Source organism: Balaenoptera ricei, chromosome 15 (assembly GCF_028023285.1).
Source record: "Balaenoptera ricei isolate mBalRic1 chromosome 15, mBalRic1.hap2, whole genome shotgun sequence".
In the NCBI taxonomy this organism is placed as follows: domain Eukaryota; kingdom Metazoa; phylum Chordata; class Mammalia; order Artiodactyla; family Balaenopteridae; genus Balaenoptera; species Balaenoptera ricei.
Window position 1 is genome coordinate 80,903,267 of NC_082653.1, and position 20,991 is coordinate 80,924,257.

The following is a 20,991-nucleotide window of genomic DNA, read 5'->3' on the forward strand; positions in this document are numbered from 1 at the left end:
TCCTGCCACACCTTAATCCATTTTCTCTGTCCTCACGCCGTCCATGTACCCTCTGCCTTGGCCACACAGAACATTTCCCTGCTTCCTGAATACGTCAGGCACTTTCACATCTCTCATCCTTTGCAAGGGATTCCCTGTATTCCACCTGGCAAACCCCTATACAGGCTTCAAAATCCAATTCAGATGTCACCTCCTTTGCGATGTCTTCCTGACCTCCCTCCCACCGCATTAGGCACCGCCTTCTATGCTCTCACTCGTTTATCACATTTATCCTACTAGATTGTAGGTGTGTGGTTTTTTAATTTAATTTTTTATTATCTATCTATCTATCTATCTATCTATCTATGGCTACGTTGGGTCTTCGTTGCTGTGCGTGGGCTTTCTCTAGTTGCGGCGAGCGGGGGCTACTCTTCATTGTGGTGCGCGGGCTTCTCATTGCGGTGGCTTCTCTTGCTGTGGAGCATGGGCTCTAGGCGTGCGGGCTTCAGTAGTTGTGGCACGCAGGCTCAGTAGCTGTGGCTCCCGGCCTCTGGATCACAGGCTTAGTAGTTGTAGCGACGGCTTAGTTGCTCCGTGGCATGTGGGATCTTCCTGCACCAGGGCTCGTACCCGTGTCCCCTGCATTGTCAGGCGGATTCTTAACCACTGCGCCATCAGGGGAGTCCTGTAGTTGTGTGTTTAAGTGTCTGTCTCCCCAGCTAGACACGAAGCTCTCTCGGGAATACATACCCCTAAACAGGTGCACGTCGAGTTCGGCCCGGCCCCCCGCTGTTCCGCTGGAACTACGTTTCCCAGAAGGCCCAGCGTCCTGGGCATGCGCACTGGGACGCAAGGAAGCGACGCTGTTTCACACTGGCTGCCTCTTCGTTAGACTGGGAGGCAGAGCCGGAGCCGTGCCCAGGCCCAGCGGGGGCTGCAGCCTGAGCCCGGCGGTGTCCTCCGCCTGCCCCCTCGCCCTCCTCAGCCTCGGTGAGAGGGGCGGACAGGCCACCTGCTCGTCGCCAGGGCTGGGGTCCCGGGGACGCGGGGGAGACCAAGCCGATCTGGGACCGGAAGGGGGCGGGCGTGGGCGCGAGGGAAGGTTGGGCCGGGCCGGAGAAGAGCCACGGGGTGACGGGGCGGGGGGGGTGGATTGTGGGGATCGGCCTTCGGGTAGATGTCCCGGAGGAGGGAGTTGGGGGAATTGGGAGACGCTGGGAGCTTAGGACCGGACCTGGTGGGAGGGTGAACGCCGGGGTGGAAGCCGAAGGGCTAGCAGGGGGAGGGGCGCAGACACAGAGTTTGGTCCGTCTGTGGGAGTGTACCCTTTCCCACAGGACTTGGAGGAGACGGTGGTGATAATGCCACCGGCTGCCCTAGTTAGCGCTTGGGTTCTGCTGGGGTCTGCCTCCCGGTGGACGGCTCACTGGAGCCAGGGGCTGTACTTAGGGGAGTTTGCCTCCTTAGTCTAACTCCTAACTCGCCTCATGTAGGGTCTCCCTTTCAGGAAGTGCCTATTTCCTGGGACCCTGGGTCATTTTCGTGAGGAGGGCATAATGTATATGCTGTGAAGAGGATTTAGGAGGCTTTTTTTTTTCCCCCTGAAACTATCCTTTCTCAGCCAGCTGCTGTCCCCCACACTGGTTCCTCTTCCCTAAGTGCCAGTAGCAGTGGAAATAGTTCGTGCAGAGACGCTTGGACCCTTAAGAAACTCAAAATATTTCTGCATGCTATCCTAGCTCCTCTAGAGTTGTAGAAGGTGGTCTTTCTGGTAGCCAAAATCAGGCTTTGCTTAAACCATCAGTATGACTATAGCTAGGCTTCTTGTTCATTTGCCATGTGACCTTGGCCAAACTTTTTCCCTCTCTGGTGTGTTGATTTCCTGGATACCTACACTGCAGACTGGCTTACGAAGTCCTTTCAGGCCTTTCTGTGGAAGGGCTTAGGGTGTGTTTGTTTGTGGTTTTTGTTGTTGTTGTTGTTGTTTTTAGCCATCCCCTTGGTTATTGAGTGGGCAGAGGGAGACTACTGTACATTCTGCTCTGCCCAGGCTGTTGGAAAATGAATCTGGTGGTTTCCAGTCCCCAGCCACAGCACACAGACCGGTCATCTGTGCATTCGTTTTCACTAACTGCTGTTTCTCAATTTAAAACCTGATCATCTTCTTCCTTGTTGGCAAAGGTGCCTTGGAATTTGTGTTGCTGAGTCAGCAAGCCTTTCAGATTTGCCCGGTTTTTGTTGTTGGCATTTTATAACAAGATGGGAACTCAAACAAGTCATTCCTCCTAAGGATCTGGTCTCTCCATCAAGAAGGCACAGTTTGTGCCAGCTCTCCAGAGAGAAAAGGTGAGAGCCATGGGGACTTTACATTGCTGCCTTCCCAATCTGGTTTCAGTAGAGAAAGTGGGCACTGGGGAGGGTGGAATTTGAGGTCCCCAGGATGAAAGTGAGCCCTGGGAGTTGATTGTTGATTGCCAACTGTCTCAGATAAATTCAGGTGGCTTCCTGCCAGCAGCTTCTCCTGTTTAACCAGTCTTAGAAGATGCTTTCCGCCTTCAGACGTGCTTTATGGGATGAAGGACACGAGTCACGGTTTCTGCATTTGAACTGGAAATTTTAGTTTCTTTTGTTACTTGAACCTTTACTGGATGCCTCCTTTTTGTCAAGCCCCATGCTCAGTGCTGGGGGTACGGTGACCAGGCACAAAAGCTCTGTCTTCCAGGAGCTCATTGTTTGGTAGAAAAGATAAACAAACCATAGACAGTGACAAGGTGTTGTCAGTGTGATACATGTTGAGGAGTGGATAATCACAGGGCGGAGCCCACCCCACCCTTGCCCAGGAGGGAAGGTCCAGAAGCCTCCAGAAGATGATAGCTAAGGTTGTGAAGAAGGAGTAGGACCCAGGAAGTAGGGGGCAGAGCCTGGCAGAGGAGTCAGTATATGCAAAGTCGTGAAGAAACCTGGCATGTCTGGGTCACCGTAAGCAGCTCAATGTGGCTGAAGCGACAGCGTGTGGATGCGGGGCCGAGAAGCCTGGAAAGGTAGGCAGGGGGCTGAGCGGGGGCTTTTGTGGGTCATGCCGGGGCTCAGGGGAACAGAAGGATTTTAGTAGAATTCCAGGAAGGGCTTTTTTTTTTTTTTTTTGCCGTGCCGCTCGGCATGTGGGATCTTAGTTCCCCGAACAGGGATCGAACCTGAGCCCCCTGCATTGGAAGCTCGGAGTCTTAACCACTGGACCACCAGGGAAGTCCGAGGATGGGCATTTTAAGTGAGCACCCTGGCTAGAAAGCGTGGAATGGATAAGATTATTCTCTTTGTGACTGTTTCCGTACACCACTGCCAGCTTCTGGTAGGGGGAGGTAGACAGGGGAGTTTGCCCTCTGGCTGCTCCTGGTCTTGTGGAAGAGAGAGAACTGTAGAGGACAGAGAGAATGCCGTGGAAGTTGGTAAGAGGGGATTTTTCTTTCAAGTGGGCACATCCCAGCATCCTGGAGGTGTTTAAATGGGGCCTTGAAAGTGTGGGTCAGCTGAGGATGGGTGGCCAAGTGGGTGGGATTCCGGGTAAAGTCGAGGCACAGAGTTGGGGAAACTGGCGGTATATGGGGTAGCAGTTCATCACTTACGCTCTTTAGGAGGGATCGGGGAGGGCAAGGTGTAGATGGAGGAGGGTATTGAAGAGAGATGCGCTGGCAGCTACTGTTGATAGGAAGGGACCAGACTGTGATGGGCATTCAGCGTCAGCCCAGGGAACGTGAACATTATTTCTAGAGCTCTAGGGGAGGTGCGGAAGAGAGAGGGTCAGAACTGTATCGGGAAGCTCAACCTCACACCTGTCTCTGGGGTGGACGAGGAGAGACAGGAGTTGGAGAAGCCAGTTGGCAGAGAGTGCTTGTCAAGGTGAGAGGCAGAAAGGTGCCAACCAGATGCTAGCAGTGGGGTCTGAGGAGGCGAGGAGAGGGCAAGCCAGGGCAGCCGCTGGGCTGTGGGGGAGAAGGCGGAGGAGGGCCAGCGCAGAGCCAGGGAATCCAGGAGGAGAGGGGCGTTAGCAAGGAAGGTGAGTTTGGCTTCAGACATGTCGAAGGTACCGAAGAGGCCGACAGGAATGGGGCCACGGGTGAGGGAGGAGCGTCCCTCATTCATTGCACACACGCTTAGGAAGTTGTGTGCCCGGGCTTGTGCTTGGCACTTGGAGTACAGAGAATTAAACAGTCCCTTCTGTGTGTTTGTTTTAATTTTCACCTCAGGTAAACAGAGAACTAGATTAATACACACTGATCACCGTTCACGCCCGGCTTGCTTTCACTTGTTTCCAAAGTTATTTTTAATGTGTCGTAAGTTCCTGCATTTCAGCCATCCACAATAAAAGCCAGGATCTTGAAACAAAATACACATCCAATCATTTGATCTTTCTTCCCATTCCCATCCTGAGATAACCATTATCCCCTCACTTTCATTTTTATGTAGTTTTATGGTACCTGTGTATTCCTAAGGCACTTAAAAAAATATCGCTACAGTTTGTCCATAGTATTGCATGTCATCTGGTTCATTTGTCTTGAATATTGAATAATATTCCATGGTGTGGACAAATCACAGTTTATGCGTCTGACCTTCCGTTGATGGGTACCTGCTCGTTTCCAGTTTTGCTGTCACGAGCGGACTGCTCTGAACATTTCCGTACATGTTTTCTGTTGCACATATGCAAGAGGTTTTCTTGGGTATGAGCTGAGGGGTGGTATTTTGCTGGGTCATAGGGTGAATAAATGTCCAACTTTCATAGTTGTTACTAGACTTTTTCTGAAGTGGTTGTACGAGTTTTCACTCCACCAGCAGCAGAATGTAGGCCTTCCACTTGCTCCACACTCTTGCCAACACTTGATATAGGCCGACTTTTTTTTTATTTCTGCCAATGGAATGGGTATAAAATGGGATCTTTGGGATCTTGATTTCTGTGTCCCTGAGCCCTGATGTCGAACATCTCTTCATAAGTTTATTGGCATGTGCGTTTCCTGTAAATTATATGTTCACTCTTTTGTAATTTTTCTGTGGGATTCCTGGCGCTTTAAAAAGAAAATTGACTTGTAGGAGTTCTTTATATATCCTTGATTTTAATCCTTCGTGCTTACTGTGAGTATCTTTTTCCAGCTTGTAACTCTCTGCTTTCTTTGAGGCATGTTTTGTTGAACAACCATTCTTAATTTTAACACAGTGAAATGTATCTTTTCGTGTATAGTCAGCGTGCTGTGCCTGGTTGGAAAAATCTTTTCCTGACCATAATCCTTGCCTTTTAGGAGTCCGTGCCCTAGTGGAGGGGACAAGTAGATAATTGCACTCAGATGTCACATGGACATTGGTGGTTAGAAGAGGCCACTTCTCTGTGCAGGGCAGGAGTGGATGTAGGACAGATTTCACCGGGCAGAGAGTCTCAGGCTGGGAATTAAGAATTGAGTAAGTGGACACGTGGGATGGGTGCTCTTGGTGAGGGGTGAGGGGTACGAAACAGCCTGGCGGGTTCTGGGCTCTCACTGGAGCTGCTGATGGCTGGAGCAGAGGGCTTAAGGGACTCAGGCAGGACATCTGAAGACAGGTCTGGATGCTCTGCGTGCGTGGGATTATTGAAGCCGTGGGAGCAGAGGAGAGGGTCACGGGGGAGGGGGGAGAGGAGAGAGGTAGGCCAGGGCCCAGTTGCCTGATGCAAGGAAAGGTGTGGCTCTGGGAAGCAGGTTGGGGTTCCCTGGGGGTGGCCCTCACCACATGCTCGCTGCCGTGCTGTTGGATGCTGTATTTCACCCTCAGGTGCTGGGCAAAGACTGACGTGTCTACAGAGGGCAGGCATGTCATAGGGGAGGCTGGCCAGAGGCATAAGCACTCTCCCACTTTTCAATAGAGAAACAGGTTCAAAGAAGTATTTCTCAACTATAGGTCGGTGGGACCACAGTGAGGTCAGCAAACCGTGGCTCGTGGGCCAAATCCAGCCCACAGCCTCTTTTTGTTAATAAAGTTTTATTGGGACACAACCACGCCAGTTAGTTTATGTGTGGCCTATGGCTGTTTTCACACTACAGTGGTGGAGTTGTGTAGTTGCAACAGACACCCAGAGTCCTACAAAGCCTAAAATATGTACCTTCCGGCCCTTTATAGGAAAAGTTTGCCGGCTCTGCCCTGGGGAGTTGCGGTAACTGTGGTAACCTGGAGAGTAGTACCAGCCATCGCGGTGGTGCAGCTCATTGTTGCTGGCTGCACAATGAATCTGGGTCAGGCCTGCAAATGTTGCCAGCTTTTCTGGTTTTCAAGAGAAGCTAGAAATCTGGATTTTTTTTTTTTTTTAAATGGTGGATATTCCAGTTTTTAAACATTGGCTCAATTTGTAAAAACTAAAAACTGTGTAGTAGGTCAAGCAGACACATCTGGCAGGCCGACTTGTCCACATCAACTTATCCCTCTGCAAACTGATCTGGGTTTGCTTATACCTGTGGCTTCTCAGGCAAGTTGTTTATCTTTTGCCTCACTTTTCTCATCTATAAAATGGAGATGATACCCTTTGCTCAGGAATGTGAGGATTAAACGAGAACACTTATAAGATACTTAGCACAGTGCCTGGTCCATAGTAAGCTCTTGGTTGGTGGCCACTGGTGTGATTATGGCCACTGTGCCTGCCACTGCTTCCGCTGCTTCCCCGTTCTGGCCCCAGGGTAGGCTCTGACGACCTGTGGGTGGTCAGGTTGCTCCTGGCAAAGAAGGAGAAGCAGGTTCTTGGTGCTGGTGGAGGAGGTTGCCCACTGGGGAATTGTTGGTCGCCGGGGCCTGCCCCCTGGCCACTGTGTGGCTTTCTGAACCCCATTTGGGACGTTCTGCTCTGACCTGCCTCTGGAGGGCCCTAGGCAGGCACCAGCCAGGAGAGGAGTTGTCATTTCCCTTCTAGCGGCCCCACGTGCAAGGGACGAATCATGTGTAGTTCCTTCCATCTCTCAGAAGCCTAGTCAGGTCTGCGTGGCACCGGCTTAAGCCATCTCTTTTCTAGACAAAAGCCCTACCTTGCAGCGCTCCCCTGTTGTAATAGTTTGGGCACCTGGATGGTGTGTTTTTTGCACTTTCTTGGAACTCAGGGGTGGGACATGTGTCTCTTGGCAAGGAGGTGCCGTGGTACTTTGACAGGCCTGTTAGTGAAACTCCACTGGGACGAGAGCAGCCGTCTGAAGTAATGATGGTAAGTGACAGTGGTGGGGTTTGTTTCATATTTACGATCTTTTGAAAGTGGTGGGCATTGTAGAGATTTGTTTCTGAAAACAAAAGTAATAGTTTCCCACTTTAGAAAATGTGAAAAGTTCAGATATATAAGGAAGTTGAACAAAAGGTCTCTAATAGTTTCTGCACTCAAAGGCAGCCGTTGTTAGCATTTTGGTACGTTTCTACTGAGTTTTCTCTCTGCTTCTCTTTTACCGAGTTAAAATAGTGCTGTGGGGAATATCTTTATGTTGAAGTTTTTCTCTCATCTCCTTTGATAGATTTTTTAATGATTGGGTCAAAGCAAGTGAACATTTTTAAACCCCTTGATACATATTACCAAACTGTTTTCTGGAAAGGGTTTATCCGTCCCAGAAGTATGACATCTCAGTGTACTCTCGCCAGCACTGAGTATTGAAATTATTTTTACTGCTTTGACAGGCAAAAAAATAATAGGTCATTGTTTTAAATTTGTATTAAAAACAACATGTCTAGCAAAGTAGAACATTGCTTTGGTGTGTTTGTGTGCAGTATTGGACTTTCCCATCTCCGTGGGAAGGCTTTCTGACAGTGCCCGGGTGGCCGGCTGCCCCGTAACAAGTCTTTGAAGGTCATGCTCTGCTTACGGGTCATGTGCACCATGTCAGCTGGTGGGGTGTGGAGTTGCAGGCCCATGCTTCTTGGAAAGCACCCGAAAGAGACACAGCATGGAAATAGGGTTTGAAGTCCACCCGGTCTCACTGGTCTCCGCTCCGTGCCCCTCAGAACGCCTCTGTCCCGCACAACAGCTTCCTGGGCCTCTCAGGAAGTAGGAATGGAGGGCAGCCCCTGTGTCAATAAGAGCACCCCACTTTTCTGCGTTTTACATATCGATGGGCAGCGTACGGTCACATTTGGAAAGGGGTTCTGCTGCTTATAAGAGGCTGGAAAACCCATCCAACCGCCTGAGCAGTGGAGCCCAGGAAAGGGGATGTGACTGTCCCAAGGTCACCGAGCGTGGAACCAAGAGTGAACTGCCCAGCTCAGGCTTGGGCCAGGCCACTCTGTATTTCGGTGGGCTTTGGGGGGAGGAAACGGGTCCTCACATGTTGGCAAATTGACAGTCGCCCAGTCTGGGCACCAGTTTAAAAACCACGCTCGGGGCCTTCTTCCCGGAGACCGCAACTGTAAGGGGATCCATTTGTGTGGTTTCCCCTACCCAGAGGCCCACAATCAGGCAGGATGAGTTTCACTCAGATTCCTGCGTCAGCTCAGGTCTTGTTCTAAAGCTTTTGTAAATCCCCCGGGAATAGAAAGACTCTTGGACACATGCACCTTTTCTCCTTTGTGTGAAACCCCTCTCTGGTAGGACAGCAGCGTCCCTCTGTGCCTCGGAGCCGTGGGGCTGTGCGCAGGCGTTTGTGGCTAAATCTGACAAGAGAATGCAAGAGAAGGCAGGATGGTTTTTCTCGTGGTCAAAGTTGTTGATACATTTTTTTAAAGATAACTTCGGTCGGATCATAATAAGTAACGTGATCACTGTAGAACATTTGCCAGTACAGAAAGAGGTAAAGAATAAATATCCCATAACTCCATCACTCCTAGTTAAGTGTCAGAGTTGTTCCTTCCCGCCTTTTAAAAATCAGCTTATATAAGAACCTCGTGTCACAGACTGGCCGTCCGACCTTGAGTAAATTCTTAATTGCTTTTGGCCTCGGTTCTCACGTCTGTAAAATGGGGATAATCTCTACCTTCAGGGGCAGTTGAGGGTTGAGAGAGCTGGACGGCAAGAGCACCGGACAGAGTGCGTACCACATAGTAGGTGCTCAGTAAATGGCACACCCACCCGCTTGAGAGCGTATAGTGTATATGGTTACATATGTGGTATTTTTAATTTGTCAGCAGCATTATTCTAGGTCTGAAAGCCTTTTAAAAACATTTTTCAAGACTCGTATTCCATGATTGGGGTGTACCATAATTTATTTAAGAATTCCCTTATTCCATTATCATGAAGTGTTTAGGTTGCCCCCAGACTAAGGCTGTTTTCCCATGGCCAATTAGAATAATAACAATTTTCATAATTAAGAACACCCTAAATAGCCCCATCATTAGGAGCCGAAACAAATGAGGTTTTTTTTGTTTTGTTTTGTTTTGTTTAAATAAGTATATTTAGGGATGGGATTCAAGCATCAGATTTTTTTTTTTTTAATAAATTTATTTATTTATTTATTTATTTATGGCTGTGTTGGGTCTTCGTTTCTGTGCGAGGGCTTTCTCTAGTTTCGGCGAGCGGGGACGTCTCACTATCGCGGCCTCTCTTGTTGCGGAGCACAGGCTCCAGACGCGCAGGCTCAGTAGTTGTGGCTCACGGGCCCAGTTGCTCCGCGGCATGTGGGATCTTCCCAGACCAGGGCTCGAACCCATGTCCCCTGCATTGGCAGGCAGATTCTCAACCACTGCGCCACCAGGGAAGCCCAAATTAGGTTTTTGAACTGAAGCTTGGGGATGGCTGAGGCTGTAACAGAGAATGGGTGCATTGACACGGCCGCTGCGTGTGCATGATTGCTGCGTTCGAGGGGAACATCAGTGGGCGTTCTGGGCATCGCCCCAAGTGTGCCCCAGGCCCCTGGAGCAGACGGTGCTCCTCTCTTTCGGCGTGTGTGTTTTAGACCCTCTGGGATACTGGGCATTTGAAGAGCTGCAGTCCCAGCTTTGGGTCAGCCCCAGCTCTGCCCTCAGGGAGTTCCTGTTCTGGGGGGTGGTGAGAGGGGGGACAGATACTGAAACCAGTAAATGCAGTGTGTTTGGATAAATGGAGAGTGCAGTGAGGACGCACAGGAGGATGGGGTCAGCACTTTCTGTTGAAGGTGTGGCTCGAGTGGGGCGCTGTGGCTGAGTCTGGAAAGATGGGCATGTTTGCTGGGGGCTTAGGCGCAGGGAGGATGGAAGTCTGGACATGGGCACCAGCAGGATCAATGTCTGGGAGGTGGGAAATGGCTCCGAATATTCTGGCACTTGCTAGAATTTGATGCAGGTGGACAAAAGGTGGAGGCCTTGGTATTAGTGGGGACAGTGGCCGGTCATGGAGGGGCCGTGTGCTGTGTCTTTCTCATCTCTGGGTCTCTAGTACCCTGACAGAGCCTGGACCGTCGTGTGCCTGTGGTCTGTAGGCCGAACACGGTCATGAAAAGCTTAGCTGAAATTCTCGAGTGTAGTTCTCAGGCTGTTTGGCAGAGTTCTCCCGAGTTGGTTCATCTGGGGATGTGTGGACACGCTGCAACATACCACGTGTGCTGGTACATGGGAGGCCCCTGCTGCCCGAGAGATGAGTGACAGCTGCCAGGAGGTGCCAGGGGGAAAGTCTGGGCTCAGGAGTAATTGGCCCTGAAACCAGTCCTGTGATTTGTACCTGGATGTGGGTCCAGAGGCCTCTAATTACAGGCGCTGAGCTAATAAGCTTGCCAGCCATCTCGAGGGCATCCCGGGTCTAATCCTCCAGGGCGGGATGTGTGCTTCTGTTGGAGCGGTTGGCAGCTCAGGGGCGGCCCTGGCCCCCCCCTCTGTGTGCTCAGAGTTATTGCAGGCCTGACTCATCGCCCGTGTTCTCAGGCCGTGTAGCTCAGTGCCGCCCTGGGCCGCCACTCCTCCCCCAGACTTGAGGAGTGGGAGGTGCTGGGGTGGAGGGGGGCAGGGAAAGGGAGGGAGGCCAAGATTTGCTGATATCGGCTGTGTGCCTGGCGCTGTTCTGGGTGCTTTATACACACCTATCCATCTGAATCCCCTAGAAAAGCACTTACAATAGAGGTTGATATGTCCACTTCCAAGCGAAATCGGGCTTGGAGGGCTTAGGTACCTTCACCAGGTGACACAGTGAGTAGAGTGCAGTGAGTACGCGGCGTGTGGACGCCAGAGCCCGTGCCTCTTCGCTGTCTCGTGCTGCTCCAGCTCTGCCTTGCTTGTGGGGCAGGTGGTCTCGGCCTTCTCACTGAAACCCTGCTGGAGTGCAGTCTCAGGGACAGCAGCGAAAGCCCAGGGTCCCAGCCTCATTAGTGGCCATGTAAGCGAGTCACCAAAACCACCGGGGCCTCAGTTTTCTCGTCTGCAAAACAGGGGCAAAATTTGATGTCTGTACTTAAGGGGATTGTGTGGGAATCGGAGCAGATGATGTGACTGGGAACCCTGTTGGCACCAGGGCCCTACGTGGACGTAACAGCTGAGGGTGCTCGCAGCTTGAGACGCTGGCTCCTCTCTCCCTTCCTCCCCTTCCCCCCACCGCTTTCCCTTTTCTCCCTCCCCCCTCTCTAAGCAGGTGGGGTGCAGAGAGGCTGAGAGGCTAGAGACGGCTTAAGCATCCATAGGATTTTTTAAAAAATTTTATAGCTACTTTTATTTTTATTTATTTATTTATTTTTGGCTGTGCTGGGTCTTCGGTTCGTGCGAGGGCTTTCTCTAGTTGTGGCAAGTGGGGGCCACTCTTCATCGCGGTGCGGGGACCGCTTCTTCATCGCGGTGCGCGGGCCTTTCACTATCGCGGCCCCTCCCGTTGCGGGGCACAGGCTCCAGACGCGCAGGCTCAGTAGTTGTGGCTCACGGGCCCAGCTGCTCCGTGGCATGTGGGATCTTCCCAGACCAGGGCTCGAACCCGTGTCCCCTGCATTAGCAGGCAGATTCTCAACCACTTCGCCACCAGGGAAGCCCAGGATTTTAATGTTTATCTAGGGTGGAGCCCAAGGTAGAGCTCATGCTGAGCTTTCCTCGCTAAGAAAATGGGCATTAGAGCCAGTTGATCTGGGTTTGCACTCTGTGCTACCACTTAGCAGTGTATGTGTGACCTTCAGTAAGACCTTGACTTCTTTGTTTTCCTGTCCATAAAGTGGGAGAAATACCGCCTTGTCCGTCTGTTTGGCCCCGTTCCTCTCTCACCCTAGGAGCTTCCACAGACCCCCTTTCTTCTTCAAACAGCTGCAGGCACATAGAATCTTCATCTGCCTCCATTCAGTCGTGCTTTGAGCTAATCCGTGTATAACACATGCTACATGACACGGCCTGTGCTGGGGCTGGTGAGGTGGCTGTGGACAAGGCCAACTCGCTGGGTGTCTGCCTTCTGAGGGGGCAGAAAGACAGGGACCGCCATATGTGTGTGTGGGCATTAGGGTTCTGGTCGGTGCCGTGGAGGAGAAGTTCATGTGACGGATGGCCTGGGAAAACCCTGAGTGATGCAACTGGGCGGGAGTGACTGGGAGAAGACTGTCTTGGGAGATGGGTGTAAAGTCTTTGGACCTGACCGCTAGTCAGCAAGGCCCAGGCCCAGGGAGTGGGGTGCAGAGAGCCCAGAGAGGGAGGGCTTCAGCATCCATAGGATTTTAATGTCTATCTAGGGTCTGCCCTCTGTGGTTAATGGTGCGGGAAACCAGGGCAGCCTGGAGACCTGGGCAGAGCTAGGACCCACCCACGCTTAGAGTCGCCTCTCTGGCTGTCCTTGAGCCCCTGGTCCTTTCCGAGACATAGTTTTTTTTTCATCTGTAGCATAGCAGGTGTTAATATGTGTCTCACAAACAAACCTGCTTTGGAAACCTATGTAGCGTCCTCACAAAGGTATAAGGGGTCATGATGGCCTCAGTCCATAAAGGATTGGGGTGACTCATGAAAATACGTATAGTATAAAAGGATACACTTAGTAGTTGGGCCAGAGGGAAATTATTGGTAAAAGGACAGAAGCAGCGCTGATGATTAGCACCCAGAATTCACCCACTGTGTCTTCCTGGACATTTGCAGAGGTAAGGAGGCTGCTTGATTGACTCCGAATTCTTCCTGGCTGCCTGAGCAAAAAGACAGGATTAGGTACTTGGTTCACGATGCCCTTAAGGTATTAGGGAAAAAAGTGACTGTGGAAAAGCATGATTTTTTTTTCCCGCACTGAGACTGATTCTGGCAGGGCCACCGTGTTCGTCGGTAACTGCGTGTCTGTCTTGTTTCAGGTCTCCTGGAAGCGCTGGGCAATGGACCTGAGACTCGAGCCCAGAGTGGTCTGAAGCCGTTGGGGAAAACAGAGGGAGTCCTGGGGAAGATGGCCATGGCCCCAAGCCCTTCCCTGGCTCAGGTGTACACCAGCCCGGTGGCAGTGGCCGTGTGGGAATGGCAGGACGGGCTGGGCACCTGGCACCCCTACAGCGCCACTGTTTGCAGCTACATCGAGCAGCAGTTTGTCCAGCAGAAGGGCCAGCGCTTCGGGCTGGGGAGCCTGGCCCACAGCATCCCCTTAGGCCAAGCTGACCCCTCACTGGCTCCTTATATCATCGACCTCCCCAGCTGGACGCAGTTCCGCCAGGACACTGGTAAGGCACTTCCTGCCTCGAATATGTGTCCAAGTGCCTGTTTCGGGCTGGGCGTCGTGCTAGGTGTTGGGGGTCACAGAATTGACTCTCAGCGTTATCCTGCCCCTGAAATGCACACAGTCAGAAGGCGGGTGCTGGGAGTGATAGCAGTGTGAGATGTTCCTTAGTGGTACGGGGTGCCTTGGGAACACAGTGCAGAGGCCGTTCCAGCCCCTTTCCCCCTTGTCTCCCAAACCAGAAATGCCTGCTTCCGCCCGCAGAGGTTCGAGGGTCTCGCTGGCAGCAGGCAGGCAAGCAGGCCAGCCGGCATGGGGGTGGCACACCATTGCTAGTTAAGAGGGCCTGGTGATGGGTTCCAGCTCCTGTATGATAGCTGTGTCGCATGGGCAAGTTACTTCACTCTCCTGTGCACTCATGTTTCTTTCGTGTGTGTGTGTGTGTGTGTGTGTGTGTATGTGTGTCTTTTGCTCAGTATTACTGAGAAGGGGGCCACCAACTTCTTCCCAGAGCTGTGCACTATCCCTGTAAATCAGTGGTTCTCAGCTGGGGGCAACGTTTGGAGACATTTTTGATGGTCAGGACTATGGGGCGGGGTGCTACCAGCATCTAGTGGGTAGAGGCCAGGGACGCTGCTAAACATCCTACAATGTACAGGACAGCCCCACATCAAAGAATTATTAGCCCAGAATGTCACTAGTGCCGAGCCTGAAGACTCCTGCTCTAATCCCTGTAGCAGCCTCCTCGAGGGTGTGAGGACTCAGGCTTCCAGGCAGTGGATGCAGATGAAAGTCCCTGCCTTCATGATGTTCGCAGTCACTGAGAAAGGCAGCGCACAAGATAAATGATTCGTGAACTGTGTATGAGTTAGGTAGCAATGAGTGTTTATCAGGAAATGGATGTGTAAAGCGCAGGGAGAGGTTTTTTTTTGTTTGTTTGTTTTTTAAAGTTATTCTTTTTTTTTTTTTTAAATTTGCTGTTCTTTATTTATTTATTTATCTATATTTATGGCTGTGTTGGGTCTTCGTTTCTGTGCGAGGGCTTTCTCTAATTGTGGCAAGTGGGGGCCGCTCTTCATCACGGTGCGCGGGCCTCTCACTGTCGCGGCCTCTCTTGTTGCGGAGCACAGGCTCCAGACGCGCAGGCTCAGTAATTGTGGCTCACGGGCCTAGTTGCTCCGCGGCATGTGGGATCTTCCCAGACCAGGGCTCAAACCCATGTCCCCTGCATTGGCAGGCAGATTCTCAACCACTGCGCCACCAGGGAAGCCCGAGAGGTTGTTTTGAAGTTTGAGCTTAGGTGGCCTGGTCACCAGGAAGGGCTGGGGACAGGTCAGGAGGGAGGGGCAGGTCGTGCAGGGCTTTTCCATCCCTTGAGGGGCTTCGACTTTTCTTCTGAAAGGAGGAACCCTGGGAAGATTTGGGCAGAGGAGTGACGTAATCTGATTTGGGGGTTAAGAGTATCCCACTGGCTGCTGAGGTCGGGAGACCAGGTAGAAGGTAATCGCAGTGATCACCTTTTGAAAAGTACTGTTGGAAGCATGGCCCAAATTGATTTTTTTCTTTCTCTCCTGAATCGTCAGGTTTGGTTTATTAATATAAGCTAACCACAGGTGTTTCCTAATAGTTGCTACCTGGGAAGTCCAAGGGAATCTATGTACATCCATGTAAGAGAACTGTGTAACAGTTAATAAAGAGTTTTACAAAGTTTTAGAGACATAAGAAATACTTATGGCATAATACATGAAAACAGGAAAATTTTTCAGTATGATTGTCAGCTACACCTAAATGTACATGCCTAGGAGACCAGACCGGAAGGAATATGTTACAATATACAATATACGTCGTGTGCTTTCCTCTTGGTGGTTGGATTATGGATGATTTAATTTTCTTCAGACATTTTGTTTTCAGTTTTTTAAGTCAGGCTACATAGGTTTCATCCTTAGGAATATTTTGAGCCACAGCTGGTCTTTGACCTAAGCGTCCAGCATCCCTCACTCCTGCTGAGAAGCGCTGGTCCCTGTCTGCCACTTGATCCCTTTGATCCACAGTTTCTTTGCATAGAGAGAGCTCTCTACCCTTCACCCCAAATTTGGAGAGAATAATCAATGTCAGCCTTTAGGTCAGACAGCAACATGACCCATATATACACCGTGATCATGTTTTATTTTGGTTGTAGGAAAAAAAGAATTTTTAAACTCCCTTTTTTTGGGAGGTGGTGAGTGGCTAGCAGATGAACTTTATATGTGCAACGCTCCTTTTAAAACAGGCACCATGCGGGCAGTGCGGAGGCACCTATTTCCCCAGCACTCGGCCCCGGGCCTGGGCATCGTCTGGGAGTGGCTGAGTGACGACGGCTCCTGGACGGCGTATGAAGCCAGCGTCTGCGACTACCTGGAGCAGCAGGTGGCCAGGGGCAACCAGCTCATGGACTTGGCTCCCCTGGGGTACAACTACACCGTCAACTACGCCACCCACACGCAGACCAACAAGACTTCCAGCTTCTGCCGGAGCGTGCGGCGCCAGGCAGGGCCCCCGTACCCAGTGACCACTGTCATCGCTCCACCGGGCCACACGGGAGTGGCCTGCTCTTGCCATCAGTGCCTCGGCGGCGGTGCAGCCGGCCCCGTGTCAGGCCGCTACCGCCACTCCATGACCAGCCTTCCCGCCTACCCAGTCCCCCAGCCACCCCACAGGACCGCCGTTGTTTTGGGGGCCCACCAGGCCTTTGCTCCGTACAACAAACCCTCACTCTCTGGGGCCAGGTCTGCGCCCAGGCTGAGCACCGCCAACCTCTGGGCTGGGGCGCTGCCCTCCCTGGGGAACCAGCCCCTCTACCGCTCCAGCCTCTCCCACCTGGGACCTCAGCACCAGCCCCCAGGACCGTCCGCTGCCGGCGCAGCCAGGTATCTTGTGTTACGCGGACAGTCGTTTTGTCCACCTGCATGCCTTGTCAGTGGGCTTGGGTTTCTGCTCTTCTTTAGCTGGGAAGACTCCCCCCAAATGCCTGCAGACGCGGCACCTGCCTCCTCGGCTGTCCCTGCTACGTCATCTCCTTTGCATGTGTCACGTGGTGCCGAGGTGCCACGCTGTCCACAGCCTTGTGTCCCGGGGAGCCTACGTGACTTCTGGCACTTGAGTGCTGGTAGTTGCCACATGGGTTAAAACCAGTGATCCTTTCATTGACTCAGGAGAATCGGGCTCTCTGAGCAGTTAAAGATTTTTTTGGCTGTGCCTGTGTGCCACGTAGCTGGGGCCGGGTACCTGAGGACATTTCTCTGACTCCGTCTGTGTGCCCGGCCCTGAAGTCACAGACATGGAAGGTTCAGCCCTCTCCCTAAGCCCACGATCTCATCCAGGGAAGGCTGTGAGCCCAGTTTTGGTGCTTAAAAGTTGGTTGAGGAGAGAGCAAACTGCTGAGCGTGTTGGGGGTGGCAGCAGGTGACATAGGGCAGCTGCTGTGCTGGTACAGTCCATGCCTCATAGGGCACCCTGAGAAAGGTGATGAAATGGGCCCCGTCCAGACCAGGTGGCACTTTAAAGTGGGGAAACCCCTGAGTGGCCAGTGGTGGGTGCATCTGGCATGCTCAGAGACCTGTCACTGACCAGGGGCCTCGTCATTGATTATTATTGAGGATCTGGGGCCTGGAGAACATTTTGAGTACTCAGAGTGTTAGCCGGGAGGGGGGCTGATTTCTGAGAGAGGGTGACCTGGGCGGGTGGTGACTGGATGTGTGGGCCTGTGGCCGCCCTGTTTCCCTGGGAGTCGGCATCTTGGTGCCACCTCACTCACCCAAGCCCACCCACCGGCCCCCCTGACCACGGGGAGGGCCGAAGCGTCCCCGTGTGGCCGAGACCTCCTTGGCAGCTTCTCAGGCCTCTAGTATTTTTTCTAGTTAGGTTTCAGAGGACCCTTCCAGCTTCGATAAGACAGTGACAGCTGTCACTCACCAAGCACGTGTTATAGCCGGGCCCTGTTCAGCAGGCTGTGTGGGTGATTTCGTGAATCCTCCCAATGGCCATATGGTAGGGGGTGTCCCCAGCTTACAGGGGAAAACATTGAGGCTGACGAGGTTGGCAGCACAGCCAGGAAGTGGCAGAGCTGGGATCAAACCCAGGCCCCTTGTGGGGCATGTGGAGTTTTTGGGGTTTTTTTTTTAATTTTTTTTTAATTATTATTTTTTTGTATTTTGGCCACGGCGCGTGGCATGTGGGATGGTTCCCCGACCAGGGATCAAACCCAGGCCTCCACAGTGAAAGCTCTAAATCCTGACCACTAGGCCACCAGGGAACTCCCCACGTGGAGTTCTTGAAGCTGCCTGAAAGGCAGAGTGAGAGGAAGGCAGAGGGCGTCCTAAGGGGTGCGTGCAGAAGCCGCCAGTACACAGAGGAGGGGATGGGCCCCCTGGGTCCGGGTGTCTTCCTGTGTGTCCTTCAGGAGTTGGGGCACGTGGATCTGAGATCTCTCTGGGAATTGGGAGCACAGGGAGGTATGGCCTGGGCCTTCTCTGTGGGCTTGCACAGAGACATAAGCAAGCTGGGCTCCGTGCCAACCCAGTCCCTCCCAGTGCTCTGTGAGGCCCCTTCCAGTATGTGAGTCAGTCTGTTTTAGAGAAAAACATGTCACGTTTGCCAGCCCAGAAGGGTTATCAGCAAGGCTGGAGCTGCTTTTATGACTAGGTCGGCTTTGCCTAGCCTCCTGGGGCTTATGTTCTTACAAATTAACTGCAGCAAGTTTCTAGATGGTTCTAGAGCTGGGATTCTGGGATTGAGCCAGGCGACTTCATGGGCTTTGTTGCTTTCTTCTGGTATGGGGCGCCCATCAGTCTCCCCTGATAATTCTCTGGGGTCTCCCCTCCCCAGCCTGAGGGCCCAAGAGGCTGCTGAGGTGGGTCCTGCCAGTACCGTCCAGGCCAATTACAGAATGGAAGGCTGCCGGGCCAGATGGCCTTACCTTTGCTGCTGGGTCGTGCACGTTGCTTACCCTGCTGCCCTGCGTTGTAAACCAGGAGGGAGCCGGGCCGGCAGGCTCTGGCAGGTGAGACAGCCTCAAAGGGGGGCCTGCCGCCTGAAGGGGGTGTTCACCTGGACCTCCTGCAGCTCCTCAGGAGCTGGGAGGGGTGACATTCACTCGCAGGGGCCAGTGTTTTCCTGTCTAATTTGTAGTGTGGTCCTCTGCAGTTAACCCTTCTCTAATGGCTGTTGTAGAGCCAGAGGGGATTTAATAAATCCCTGACCTCTTAACCCAGCAGGGCCGGAAGGATTTGAAAACACCTGGCACCTTAGTCTTCTAGCGGCTGTGGTATAGTTCTCAAAGCCAAGTGAATGTCAGCAGCATCAGGTGAAGGTTACCGCGTGTGTGGAGGAGAAAGTGTTTACTGGTAGCTGCTGGGAAGGACATGTGAGTGAGTGAAATCAAAATTTGTGGAACCCATGTGGGTTTTTTTTTTTTTTGTAACCCACATAGTTTCAAATCACTTCTTGCTCAATCTGGGTAAAACCTTGGCTGACTGATTTGCCTGGTGCCCCAGGAGCCTTTCCGAGTAGGCAGTAATCCATCTAGAAGATACATGATTTGTCACTGAGCCGCTGAGTTTAAGTAAATTTCCTAGTAGCTGAAGTTTATCCCTTTAAGCACCAAAACTTGTGTTTCAGTGATGTTGGATGGAAAACTTTCCAAAATGTGTCATGCACACATTCTTTAATAGAGGGTGTGCCGGCTGGTTTAGCATTCTGATGACTCTGGGTGGTGATTAGGACCAGCCCTCTATTGCAGCTTTGGTGTGGCTAGGCCTCGGGGTGCTTTGTCCCTGCACTAACCTGGCCTAGGAAAACGGCTCTCATCGTGAGACCCCTAAGCAGAAAGTTTGCTTTCGTCAGCTCTGTTCTTGCTGCTGCTGTTCTCCCAGCCTCTGAAAGCACCCCGCTCCCACCCAGTATCGGCCAGGCTCTTCAGACTTGTGGGATTGGGGTCCTGGGTTCCAGTGGGTCCTTGCCCCTGACTCGCTGTAGGCCCTCGGCTCCACTCTGTTCTCTTTCTGCGTCTCTCTTTTCCTCTCTGAAGATTACGGAATTGGGCGGGTCAGTTTCTGAAGTTTCCTTTTGCTCTGATAGGGCTGTGGTTTTCAGGATTTGGTGAGGGCCCTGCAGCTCTCCGGGAGCCGCCTTGCTCCGCTGAGACCTGGGAAACAGTGGGCATTTGGATCGTGCTGCAGATCGAGCCTCGCAGACACCCTGGGGGTCTTTGGGAATTATTCGCATCTTACAGGGAGAGAAAGTAAAGCTCAGAAAGGGGACTCGACATGCACCAAGGCACCCAGCTTTTAATCGCTGCAGGGGCTGGAAGGGGGTCGCCAGGCTCCACACCGTGTGCTTCTTGTTCTGCGCATGCTCAGAGGTTCCCCGGTGGGCGGCAGCCCGTGGGGAGCTGGAGGAAGGCTCTGTGTGCCTCACTGTCCGGCCTTCTCGCTCTGCCCCCTGTTTGGGACTGTCCAGTCCTGTCTGGAGAAGACTAGAAATCTTCCTGTCTCGTGTTCCCAGCTCCACTTGGAAGCTCCTGGAGATGGTCCCAGACAGGCAAGGCAGGGAGGGCCTAGTAGGTAGAGCCAGGAACCCAGCAGGCGGGAGGGGTGCGTGAGGCAGGTGGGAGGGAACGCTCGGAAGGGCACTTCATGGGCATATGGTGCCCCCACATCGGGGACCATTCTGCCAGTCTGAGCCCTTTAGAGGACGGTGCAGGGAGATCAGCGACCTCTGAGGTTCTGTCCACCCCTGAGAGTCCCCATCTTGGGACCCACTGGATCCTTTTACTGCTCTGTCCCTTCTGACCACAGCAGAGAAATGTATGGGGGAGGAGCTGGGGAAAGTCACAGGGGAAGTGACAACATCGTGAGACCCCTAGGCAGATTGAACTTAGTCGTGGTTCCTGGTCCCAGTTCCAGGGTGAGCTGCTCATTGGAAGCCTTACCGCCTGTCTGCTTTCTGCTCTAGAACCTAGGCCTTCTCCCCCAGATACGTGCCTCTCCCCAGCAAGGGAGGATCCCGCTTCTCGGACCCCCGCTGGGCCAGTGACGCCCAGCCCACTGAGTAGCCCAGTGCAGTGGCAGAGCCAGGCTTCGGCTTTCCAGCTTCCCGGTTACGGGCTCAAGCTTAGTGCTCCCTGTCGGGTTGGCCTGGGAGATGAAGGATGCCTCCAAGGGCTGTATCTTCTCAAATTCTTCGCTTCTAGAACTTGAGCATTGAAGAAACAGGCTCAGGAAGGGGGTGGGGCGTGGCTTCAAATTAAACAGAGTTTAGCGGGGCTAAAACCTTAGCCCTAGTGTCCTGCACGCCTAGCCCCTCCCCGCTCCCCCCCCCCCCCCCCGCCCCGCATTATCAGAGCGCCCTGATCCAGTTCCATTGTCCTCTTGGGGCTGAGGGTAGATAAGGGTGGCAGGAAGCGTGGCCGCACAGGTTATTCTGTTTGGGGAAAATAGTCCAGA

General features: G+C 52.6%; 1 protein-coding gene across 4 annotated transcripts in view; it reads left to right on the plus strand.

Moving 5' to 3' along the window:
- The first annotated feature begins 835 nt into the window (after positions 1 to 835).
- Positions 836 to 20,991, plus strand: part of DTX2 (deltex E3 ubiquitin ligase 2) — a 34,022-nt gene continuing 13,866 nt past the window's right edge. For 2 of the 4 annotated variants that reach the window (XM_059896033.1, XM_059896034.1), the window contains exons 1-5: positions 882 to 969; positions 2,161 to 2,325; positions 2,467 to 3,020; positions 13,158 to 13,514; positions 15,780 to 16,416. In XM_059896033.1, the coding sequence (XP_059752016.1) occupies positions 2,996 to 3,020; positions 13,158 to 13,514; positions 15,780 to 16,416 (1,019 nt within the window). In that variant the 5' untranslated portion in view covers positions 882 to 969; positions 2,161 to 2,325; positions 2,467 to 2,995. Of the gene's footprint in view, positions 970 to 2,160; positions 2,326 to 2,466; positions 3,021 to 13,157; positions 13,515 to 15,779; positions 16,417 to 20,991 lie in introns of those variants that run through there. The other 2 variants (XM_059896035.1, XM_059896036.1) reach the window with 2 other exon arrangements.